Below are 12,518 nucleotides of genomic sequence, written 5' to 3'. Positions count from 1 at the left end.
ATCTGTTTTTCAATTCTAGGGACAGCTGCATGAAAATAAAATCTTTGTTGATTAGGATTTCAGCTGCTCCTGGTACTTATTGCTCACTTGAAGTCATTATACTCAATCATAAGTTCACACAAGTAAATAACATGGCCATGACTGTTATGGCACCCACAAAGGATTATGAAACAAGTCAACCCTGATATAAGCACGTGCGACTCCAACTGAAACCAGTGGGACAATTTCTTATCTCAACTGCACTGGGAATCTACACAACTGATGTCACTGGGAACTTTCCCATTGAATTCATTGGAAGCAGAATCAGGCCCTAAATGCAGAATGACTGTATTGAGCCAAAGACAGAATAAGGGGCTCATGCAGTGTACTGGCTGTCCAAGGCCCATATGAGCCTTGCAGCAGCTGAAGACAAGCCTGGCCACACCCCTTCCCATAATTCTGACTGCACCAACACATTCCAGAATGCCCTCTGTACCAGCAGTCTCTTAATGTAATTGACAGCAGAATCTGGACCAATGAGAGTTGCAGCCTTTTATGACAGGGCTAAACTTGCTCCTATGATTTCAGATGAGGCACAAGCAAAAAGGGCAAATGAAATAAACAGACAGAATCTACTTCCTTGTAAATACCAAGTTAGTGAAATGGAACCCACTTTTTGTCTCACCCATATTACAACTGGCAAAGTGAAACACCCGTATTACAGAGGATGGTAAAGTAATGAGAAAATTCTGGATAAGTAACATGAGGGAGGTACTTCAACCAGCTCTCTTGCATAAAATTATCATGTCTTAAACCCTAAGGTCAGGAGGAGCATTTAACAGTTGGGAAATGCTCTTCCTGTCCTCTGTGTCAGGAAACGCTGGCATGGCTCTTTACAGCTGACAAACAGGGAGGGACCACTCTGGCAGTTCCTGTTTTGCAAAGTCATGATGTCAGGAAATCTAGTCAAGGAGAAACCACAGCAGATGACCTGCCACCTAATACCATGCAACCTGACTGGATACGTAAGCATCATGATATGATGCTCCTGGGTTAAACATTTCAGTGCCAACTCCCACTCTCCTCCACCAGTGCAAATGGAAGGGATGTGCCCTGCTTTATTACGAAACATGTTCAGAAAGCCTGCCTGGGATGACTTCTTATTAAATATTTATATGTTGATTGATGTAAATCAAAGCAATTTAGATAACTGATTTTAATCATGATTTCAGATCAGCAAGCAGGAAACCTTGATTTAAGTCATGCTTTGCATTTGTACTTTAGTTATTTTTCTGAAGAGTTTGATTCTTATTGGTTGATACCAATAAACCATATTGATTGGCAATTAAATATAGCCTTCACACTAATTTTGGTGCTTCATTTGGCTCACAAGAAGGATACACTACACTACACACACACACTTATTTAAGTAGTTATATCACTTATTTATTAAAATTCCTAAATTTTATATTTTTAATTTGTTATAAAATGGTGAATGATGCATTCTTTATTTATTAAAAGGCAATTAATTTTTACTTGAGATTTGTGTCAAGTTATATTTTGATGGAAATTCAATTAAATATGCACAACACTAGCATTTTAAGGTCTTTTTATTGAATAAAACTACTGTAAAAGTGCTGGATAAATAAGGAAAAAAATTATCTAGAAGCTTATCAAAACATGTTTTGCATTTAAAACTAACTGATTTATTATACAAAAGCAAGTATTATTGGTAGTTAGTGAATTGAATGGATTGTTCTGATTAATATGTCCTTCAAGATGTTAGGATTAGTAGATCTCATCCTCTCCAATTAATTTTTATTCATATGCTGGGAAAGGGAAGCAAGCATTCCTGCTTTTTCAACTCCCAATTGGTTTCTTAACTTTTAGTGAACTAGTCACTGAACTCAGCTTGTTGAATAAACTGAAATAAAGAAAATATTCTCTCTGCAGCTGCTGTTGTGAAAAGTCAGTTTTTCATTTCAACTAACTTTGTTTCTAGGTACTTATATAGTGGCTTCCACCAGTTCAATAGTTTGACTTTCTTTAAAATTTGGCAGCACACATGTGTTGCTTAATATTTTTTGTATTTAATTTAAATAACTTGGATAGATTATAATAAGTTTAGGCCTTAGCTTAGGTTGTCAATTTCCAATTGAATTTTAATTAAATTGTATTATGTTAGCACCCAAACGTCCCAATGGGGACCCATTGTGCTGGGCGCTACACAAACATACAAGAGACAATTCCTGCCCTGAAGGGCAAGTCTTCACCCATCACCTCCTTCCTCCAGATGTAGTTTAGTGCATGGTTTCTAGCACAGTACTGATAAAATAATTATCAAAATTTACAGGACAGGAGAGAAGATGGGTTTGCTGTTCCCTCTGTTGAGGAACTGAAATTTCACTGCTGACGTTTATCTCGGACTTAGTTAAAAATGGAATAAAACTCTGTAAGAGTGATAATGGGATCTCACCTTGTAATCACTCAATAACATTTAGCTAGTTCATGTAGATACAGGAACTGATTAAGACATAGGCACTATGGGTATGTCTACACTGCAATTAAACAGGCACGGCTGGCCCATATCACCCGACTCAGGCTCATGTTTAATTGTGGTGTAGACATTCAGGCTCAGGCCCCCAATTAAACAGCTCCTTAGCCCAAGCCACACGAGCCCATCAGCTTACATAGGCCAGCCATAGGTATTTAACTGCAGTGCAGACATATCCTATGGGGCCAATCCAATGCCAACCGAAGTCAATGGCAGTCTTCCCACTGGGTCAGTGGGTGTTGGATCAGACCTCAGAGGCACAAGCCTAGTGTCTCAGCTCAAGAGTTATGTGAGGACATCAACTGATGATCTGACTTTATATTTCTAAAAGCCTGAAAACGTGACCCAAGCGATATCAGTGCCTGAGTCCATAGACAGCCTTTAACTATAGTTCTGCTCTCAAATGGGAGAGCTGCCCCATGCATTTTAATGGGTTATTAATTCAGCATACTGCTGTTCTGGGGGCCTCTGACAACACTCACTCACAGGGATAGTATGCGTGGGTAGCCCTTGCTGCCATCACCCTATAATGTTTTTTCTGGGGTGGTAACCTGCCCAAACAAACATGTTTGTGGACCCTACCAGCGTAGTAGATGCCTTTTCCGTGGGTGAGCCATGGCAGTGTGGCAGGGCACACTGAAACCCATGAAGCGTGTGTCTAGCGCTGGAATTATTTGGTGCAGCCCTGTTTTGGATAGCCTCGTTAGAATTATGTGCTTCCCCTCACCCCCATTTTTGTGGTCCTCAATATATTGCCTTTATCTTTGAAACTGTGTATTTGGCCAGATGTGTCTAGCTCAGTAGTAAAGGAGAACTAACGTCAAAAGTTCTCCAGTGCTATAAAAAATTGGAGGAAGTACACCACTGTAGATTCTTGCCACTTGTGTGTGGCATTAGAGGCTACCTAGAGAGGCATGGCCCACAACCACAAGCTACAGCATACATGGGAAACTTTGGCCCAAACTGTGTGGTCCTTATAACATCAGTGAAGACTATCTACTCTTCCACTAACCTCTCAGGTCCCCTCACCGCTTTCCTGTGCAAGGTAGGGACCTTTTACCGAAGACCTCGTCCTTGAAGGATGGTGAAGCCCTACCCTGCAGGTGGTTGAACTGCCCTGAAAATATATATTTGACAAAATGTGTTGTTGCCATGAAGGGACTGTGGATCATGCTGCACAGCTTCACTCTGCTCCTCAGGGCCTCTGTTCTTTGCCTTTGCTACCCTCTGCACCACAGTGCAAACGAGAGCACAGTACAAATCCCTCTCTACTGACAGCCTGCTAGGGCACAGCTGCCCATGGAAGAGCTAAAACATAAATGGAAAAAAACGCTGTTTGTGTCTAATACACAGGAAAAATAGTTCAAGAACAGTTTATCTTTGTAAAAGTTCAACCCCATACCACTGCCGAAGTCAGCAAGTCCAAGGATGACCTGTTAAGTAAGTGTTAGCTGTGGAAGTTAAATATGCCCCAGACATTTTAGCTTAGTACTTTACCAAGTCTTTCCAAGATTTTAACAAACAAACAAAAAAACCTTGTATAAAGAAAAGGAGGACTTGTGGCACCTTAGAGACTAACCAACTTATTTGAGCATAAGCTTTCATGAGCTACAGCTTACTTCATCGGATGCATTCAGTGGAAAATACAGTGGGGAGATTTATATACACAGAGAACATGAAACAATGGGTGTTACCATACACACTGTAACGAGAGTGATCAGGTAAGGTGAGCTATTACCAACAGGAGAGTGCGGGGTGGGGGAGGAGAGGAGGGAAGAAAATAACAGAACGCCACTAGCCATCACCTTCAGCCCCCAACTAAAACCTCTCCAACGCATCATCAAGGATCTACAACCTATCCTGACGGATGACCCATCACTCTCACAGATCTTGGGAGACAGGCCAGTCCTTGCTTACAGATAGCCCCTCAACCTGAAGCAAATACTCACCAGCAACCACACACCACACAACAGTACCACTAACCCAGGAACCTAACCTTGCAACAAAGCCCGTAGACAACTGTGTGTCCACATATCTATTCAGGGGACACCATTATAGGGCCTAATCACATCAGCCACACTATCAGAGGCTCGTTCACCTGCACATCTACCTGCACATCTGTGATATATGCCATCATGTGCCAGAAATGCCCCTCTGCCATGTACATTGGCCAAACTGGACAGTCTCTACGTAAAAGAATAAATGGACACAAATCAGATGTCAAGAATTATAACATTCATAAACCAGTCAGAGAACACTTCAATCTCTTTGGTCACTCGATTACAGACCTAAAAGTGGCAATTCTTCAACAAAAAACCTTCAGAAACAGACTCCAACGAGAGACTGCTGAATTGGAATTAATTTGAAAACTGGATACAATTAACTTAGGCTTGAATAAAGACTGGGAGTGGATGGGTCATTAAACAAAGTAAAACTATTTCCCCATGTTTATTCCCCCCAACTCTCCCGCTTTTCCTCAGACATTCTTGTCAACTGCTGGAAATGGCCCACCTTGATCATCACTACAAAAGGTTCCCCCCGCTCCCCCACGGCTCTCCTGCTGGTAATAGCTCATCTTACCTGATCACTCTCGTTACAGTGTGTATGGTAACACCCATTGTTTCATGTTCTCTGTGTATATAAATCTCCCCACTGTATTTTCCACTGAATGCATCCAATGAAGTAAGTTGTAGCTCATGAAAGCTTATGCTCAAATAAATTGGTTAGTCTCTAAGCCCTGGTCTACACTAGGATTTTAGGTCGAATTTAGCAGCGTTAAATCGATGTAAACCTGCACCCATCCACACGATGAAGCCCTTTATTTCGACTTAAAGGGCTCTTAAAATCGCTTTCCTTACTCCACCCCTGACAAGTGGATTAGCGCTTAAATTGGCCTTGCTGGGTCAAATTTGGGGTAGTGTGGACACAATTCAACGGTATTGGCCTCCGGGATCTATCCCAGAGTGCTCCATTGTGACCGCTCTGGACAGCACTCTCAACTCAGATGCACTGGCCAGGTAGACAGGAAAAGAACCGCGAACTTTTGAATCTCATTTTCTGTTTGGCCAGCATGGCAAGCTGCAGGTGACCATGCAGAGCTCATCAGCAGAGGTGACCATGATGGAGTCCCAGAATCGCAAAAGAGCTCCAGCATGGACTGAACGGGAGGTATGGGATCTGATCGCTGTATGGGGACAGGAATCCGTGCTATCAGAACTCTGTTCCAGTTTTCGAAATGCCAAAACCTTTGTCAAAATCTCCCAGGGCATGAAGGACAGAGGCCATAACAGGGACCCGAAGCAGTGCTGCAACACTATGCGGTCCCACCAGTCTGTGCTTGTTTCCTGAGCCCAGAATCGGTATTCCACAGCATGAACCTGCCCCATTAGCACCATGATGCATGCATTGGCAGCGCCCATGCTTTCAGAGAAATCTGTGTCCATGTCCTGATCACTCATGTGACCGCGCTGACGTCGCCTCCTCGCCCGGTATCGCTCTGCCAGGTTCTGGTGCTGCATATACTGCTGGATAATGCGTGTGGTGTTTAACGTGCTCCTAATTGCCAAAGTGAGCTGAGTGGCCTCCATGCTTGCCTTGGTATGGCGTCCGCACAGACAAAAGGCGCGGAACAATTGTCTGCCGTTGCTCTGACGGAGGGACGGGTGACTGACGACATGGCTTACAGGGTTGGCTTACAGGGAATTAAAATCAACAAGGGGGTGGCTTTACATCAAGGAGTATTTCAGGCAGGACTTCACGGAGGGTTCCAATAAGAAATGGTGCACCTAAGTTATTGTTCTTATTGGAACAAGGAGGTTAGTTTGGCCTCTGATTGATACATGGCTAGATTTACCTCGCTGCACCTTCTCTGTGAGTGACTGCAGTGTGACCTAGAGGAAGGAGTCCCCTAGACGGGGGGGGGGGAGCAAATGAGTACAAAACAAAGCTGGTCTATTTCTTGTTTTGATCCACTCCATCTATCTTTTACATCTTTGGCTGGCAGCAGACGGTGCAGAAGGACTGCAAGCCATCCACATCTCATGGCTGCTCGGCAGAAGATGGTACAATAGGACTGCTAGCCATCCTCATCTCTTGCCTGCCCAGCAGAAGATGGTACAATAGGACTGCTAGCAATCCGTATAGCCTGCCTGCTCACCATAAGATGGTTCAATAGGACTGACTGCAGGACTAAAGAGAATGACCTGGTCAAGTCACTTCTAATGTAGTCCCTGCACCCATGTCTGCCCAGGCGCTCCTGGCCGACGTGACCAGGAGCACCTCGGACATGACGATGACGGCTACCAGTCCTATTGTACCACATGCTGCCACAAGGCAATGGGTTGCTGCTGCTGTGTAGCAATGCAGTACCACGTCTGCCAGCACCCAGGAGACATACGGTGACGGTTACCTGAGCGGGCTCCATGCTTGCCGTGGTATGGCGTCTGCACAGGTAACTCAAGAAAAAAGGCGCGAAACGATTGTCTGCTGCTGCTTTCACGGAGGGAGGGAGGGAACGGGGGCCTGACGATATGTACCCAGAACCACCCGCGACAATGTTTTAGCCCCATCAGGCATTGGGATCTCAACCCAGAATTCCAATGGGCAGTGAAGACTGCGGGAACTGTGGGATAGCTACCCACAGTGCAACACTCCGGAAGTCGGCGCTTGCCTCGGTACTGTGGAAGCGAGTTAATGCACTTAGAGCATTTTCTGTGGGGGGACACACACTCAAATTTATAAAACCGATTTCTACAAAACAGACTTCTATAAATTCGATCTAATTTTGTAGTGTAGACATACCCTAAGGTGCCACAAGTCCTCCTTTTCTTTTTGCGGATACAGACTAACACGGCTGCTACTCTGAAACCTTGTATAATTTGCTTATTTGTGGGCCATTACCAATCTTCCTTTTAAATATTCTGCCCCTTTGGAGATGTAAACCCTACTACCCATTGTTCCTAATCTGAATTGAAGCACTACCCAGTGCCAGTTATTTTTTTTCAAATGTTATTAAAATTGAAAATTTCAGAACACTTGGAATGAAGCCATAAATATTTACAAAATCTAAAGTTAATTATAAATCAATAAAGCTACAGGGATTTTACAAGTATTAACACTTATACCAGAAAAGAACTAGACCTTGGGCATATAAACAGTATAAGTACACTTATTACAGCTTAAAAAAAAACACAACTCTTGTTTCTAGTGAGAAAGAATTCCACGCATTGCTTTATTGCTAACCTTTCAACAGGATCCCTTAGCATGACGATAAGTTTGGCATGGGGCTGGAAAGCATGGATGAAATCCTGGATTAAAAATGGAGGTTCTCCATCAGTACTGTTGTCATAGAAGAAAACCCAGGCATTGTTATCCCACATTGTAGAAGCACTGGCCTCTCCTAGAAATGAAAAGTATTTACAATGAGTATCTTTGACTAGTTTTTTTTCTTTACATTAGCACAAAAGATATAGATCCTGATCCTCAGCTGGTGTAAATCAGTCTGGCTTCATTGACTTTGATGGACTTAATGCTGATTTACACTGGCTGAAGATCTGGCCCATCTTTCTGCAGAATCAGGAAGCTCTTACTGTTTAAATGTAGTTATAGTTAAAGACATTTATATAATTACACAAATTATCACTATCATTATGCCAATATATTTAACTTTAAAAGAGTGTGATCAATTATATAATGGACAAAATTTGTACTCTAGTGGTACTATAACTATTTCCTACTGTCCAGACAGGAAGAACTTATATCCCATCAAGATTTTCAATTCCACCTTATCTTGAAGATACTTTCTAAGAGTTACTTTTAACACTTCCCTAATTGCAGGGAAGTAAGCCCTAAGTGAATGACATCATTTGTAACTGGCCAGCCAGATAAAAATGTAAAGAACCAGACCAGACCAATCAGTGTTGCTTAGCCCATGAACTGAGGATCTGAGAGATCCACAGGCAATGTGGGAATAAAAGCATCAGTCAGCTTTGCTGTGTTACAGTGTATTGAATCTTTCCTTCTCCTCTGTTATTATTGGAGCTTTATTGTACACCATAAGAGATACTGTACAATAGCATCATGTCCCATAGTCTCAAGTACAGATATGCACTTAAAAGGAAGACAAAATAAACTGATTTCACAATGAATAATAAAATACAGTTAAAGACCAGATTCTGATGTCTTTAGGTCAAGAAAAAACCTTACTCTGAAAGCAGTGTTATTTATTTTAATAGGACTACTCCTGGAGTAGGCTGCTACTCAGTAACTACTCAACTGAGTAAAGGATATCAGAATCTAGCCAATAGTGCCACATACTACATCTATCTTTTAAAACTGTACTGTCTCCTTCTGCTGAGTAACACTAAAATTTATGAGACAAAATTTGATTCAACAAAATGTACGCTTTCGCCTTTTTCAAGCTCTCTCTTTTTGCCAGTGTGGGAGGCACTAATTTCTGTTAATGAGTTTTTGAACCAAAAGGGATGAGGAAAAAAAACACCTTGTAATTGATAGTTCTGTGATTTAATCATGTACAAGTACATATATGCAAATATATTCTTATTGTAAGGAATTTTCCTTTTCTCTTTCTTTGCCTCCTCTTCTTCTTTGCATTTGAATCCTCATTTTGGAAAAATCCAATCAAGTTTTTAAATTTAAAATAAAAATTGCCAAAGCCTTTATACTAAATAAGCATTTATCACTTTCTTTAGACTCCACTTTTACTTAATGTACTTCCCTAAAAGAGCCTGAAAGTCATTAGAGACCAGAATTATTTACTGATATTCTCATTCCCATTGTTTTGACAGGAGATGCTGGGGCTCTACAGTCTAAGACTGGAAGTCCAGAAGATCTTTGATTTCTCATTCCAAATCAATTATAAACACTATTACATGACCTTGAGCAGATTATCTGACATGTTAGTTCAGTAGCGGTCAGTTCAGCTCAAAAGCTGGATAAAGTGGAACCGCAAAAGACTAAATGCAGCATTGGAGCAAAATCCCCCCACCAAACCAGGAGTGAGAGTCTGTATTTGTATTAGCAGTGTAACAAACAAGGTCCAGTGCTGTAAATATGTGTGAAGGCATATGTGGAATATAAATCTTGCATGGACTGAATAAGAGCAGTGCATTTAGATATATGAGTACTCTGACAATCCAGATTGGCACAGCTTCACTGAAGTCTATGAATTACACCGATTTTAAAACAGAGAATTTCCCCCACAGCTCCAGCCAATTTAAGAGCTCTGTTAGGCCCCAGATGCATTGGAACTAATGTTGTCCTACTGTGTGGGAAGAGGGTAGGAAGTGAGGAATCCAGACAGACAGTGGACTCCATCCATCCTATTGCACAGAGGTGTTTGGGGGGCCAAGCAGCTGTCCAGGGCACGGGTGCAGGCACAAGCATGAGTCCATATATTCATGAATCTACCCACCAAGGAAGCATTAGGCAGCAGCTACAGAGGCTACAGTAACTGTGCCAGAAAGCCTCTGAAAATAATCAGCAGCCTTTCATCCATCTAGCCAGCCAGCTATCCCACAGACATAAGCGTGGTGTCTGAACAATTAAAATAGTCCTTCTCGCCTGCACTCATTTGGAACTCTTCTGCACAACAACCCACATAGGACCAGAATCTGCTGTCCTTACCTACAAGAATAAGAATAGTGGAGTCTAGTCCTTACTTTGCATGTGGATTTGGCCCACATGTTTACTTTTGTATACTTGCTCTCAGTTTACTCATTCAGGGGAGTGAACTTTAAGCTAAAGATGCTGGGTTTTGTGCTGTTAATTCAGTATAGCTTGTGTTCGGAACCAAAACAGGATGACTGTGAGGAGCTAAAAGGAAAAAGAAATTAATTCCTACTCATTTGACAGTGTCTCTTTACACCGAATACAGATCTAATATCTGTAAAGAGAGTACTCTATTCAACACATGTTGAATTAATCACTGTTATATCCCCTGCATTTATATATCAAATTATCATAGCACAATCAAATATATACCAATTTTTCCTATGGACTTAAAGCACATACTGTATGATTAAACTGCCTACTTTCATTAAAGAATAAATTTACACTGTCCTTATCTTGAGATTAATGGAATAAAATCATGTCATGTTTTCATAAAACATTCTTGTGAATTTATCAGATTAATGATTGTAAATAAAAAAGTCCTGCTTAGAATGCCTGAAGCTAGAATAGCAGTGTACTTTATAGGTCTTCTAAAGATCTACTGTTTTATTTGAGAAAATATATTACCCAATAAAGGTATGACTCAAAGATGGTTAGAATTTGAAAATACTGTTACATGACAAAGTTAAAGGAATGTTTATAGTTTTAATTAAATTTCCCTTTTTAATAATCTGAAGTTTAACAATGCAGCATTCTAAGGAAACCGGATTTTCATGCATCATGTAGACTGTCTCTAGACTAGACTGTTTTTTACTGAGGTCATAAAAAACTGATTTAATGAGCATAATAATTCAGAACTTTTCCTGCAAACTTAACAAGGGCCAAAGTAACCTTAGCGATAAGGGAAACTGAGAATACAGAAAAAACATGAACTTTAGAAAAAGTTGTAACAAGAGGTAAAAGTACTTAAAAATGTACGCTGCTAATTTAAATAAGTGAACTGAATTTATCTAAGTGTTCAATACTGTGAAAGTATTGTAGACTGTAATATAAAAACCAGGACTATCTGCAGATGTCCCTGATGGCAGAACTTCACAGGACCCAATACTGCAGTCTTGCCAGGCACAGCACATCCATTTAGGTAAATGAAAGCAACCTGCCTCCAGAGGAAAACAAATAATGCACCTATCTGTAGATGGGGGCCTTAACTGACATGAATGACCTCTGCTATGATTAACTTACCCCGGACACAAGACACTTTGATTAAGCTGATTTTACCATCACTATAAATGTTACAACTAATATAGTACCATTGACATATTTTCATAAGTAGTATTTGCAGTACCAATGATGATGTGGTTCATCTTGCTGTGCCCTTTTGTTACATCACTCTGTAACACACCCTGAATCTGATGTGCAGCCAAGTCAAACAGATCAAGGTAATCTTCCACTGGGTAGCGATCATGGAATCCATCCCTCAGACGAATTATTCCTAAAAACAAAACCCTAATGAGTAAAAAAAGAAGCTAGAAAATGAAACTCAAAAGCCAGATCCACAGTTGGAGTAAATCAGCAAAACTCCATTGACATCAATAAATCTACAGCATTTCACACCAGCAGAGAATTAAGCCAAGGAGCATAACATTAAGATAAAAAGCCAATTATGAAGTAGTTGTGATTCAAGATACTACAATACTAAGATATAAATTCATTCTGAGAGGAAATATTTTGAAGTGCTATGTTTTATAGACCCTGAATGAATAGCTTGAACTTTCTTCTAAGTTTAGCTTTTGAAATGAACATAGAGGGCCAGATTCTGCTCATTTACACCAGGGTAACTGGAGTCACTTGACTTTGGTTTACACTGGTGTGCCTGAGAGAAAAATCTGGCCCTGAATCTGTCAATTACACCCACATTTAACAAATCAGAAAATCAGCAGATTAACAACATGGACTGTCTTCCAAATTTGAAGCAAACAGCACCTTTCTGCAATTCTTGGCTTCGACAACAATTTTGCCTAAGGGTGAATGGATTTCACAGACACTTTCAAACAAGATGGGAAGGGGAATTAAAAAATCTGGAGGAGATGTTTTGTTTATTAATTCTTTTCACCTACCAATCTAATTAACAATAATAGTAAATTGAACTGGTAACAAGATTATTTCAAGGTATAATTCCTATTTTATTCTTTTGGGGTGGATCCAATTCCTATGAAAGCCAATAGCAAAACACTCCAATCCCTATGCTACTTTTTCCTCTATATTCACCTTGCAGTATCACCAGCCCTCATTCTTCATCTCCAGCATCACCGGCCCCTCTTAGGTATCCTCTGCTCCTTTTCCCTCTTTTGTGCCT

The 12,518-nt window shown here is 40.9% G+C and overlaps 1 protein-coding gene across 5 annotated transcripts in view; it reads right to left on the bottom strand.

Annotated features, from left to right (window-relative positions):
• CHST15 (carbohydrate sulfotransferase 15) overlaps positions 1 to 12,518 on the bottom strand; it is a 129,027-nt gene that overhangs the window by 39,200 nt on the left and 77,309 nt on the right. For all 5 annotated transcript variants that reach the window (XR_013636089.1, XR_013636088.1, XR_013636090.1 and 2 more), the window contains exons 4-5: positions 11,508 to 11,654; positions 7,775 to 7,931 (exon numbers count right to left, since the gene is read on the bottom strand). Coding sequence is in view for 2 of the 5 variants with exons in the window: in XM_073354128.2 (XP_073210229.1) it covers positions 7,775 to 7,931; positions 11,508 to 11,654 (304 nt within the window). In the remaining 3 variants the exon portion in view is untranslated. The remainder of the gene's footprint in view (positions 1 to 7,774; positions 7,932 to 11,507; positions 11,655 to 12,518) is intronic.

Source organism: Lepidochelys kempii, chromosome 7 (assembly GCF_965140285.1).
Source record: "Lepidochelys kempii isolate rLepKem1 chromosome 7, rLepKem1.hap1, whole genome shotgun sequence".
In the NCBI taxonomy this organism is placed as follows: Eukaryota; Metazoa; Chordata; order Testudines; family Cheloniidae; genus Lepidochelys; species Lepidochelys kempii.
Note: the sequence above shows the minus strand (reverse complement) of the source record. Positions and strands in the feature narration are given on the sequence as shown.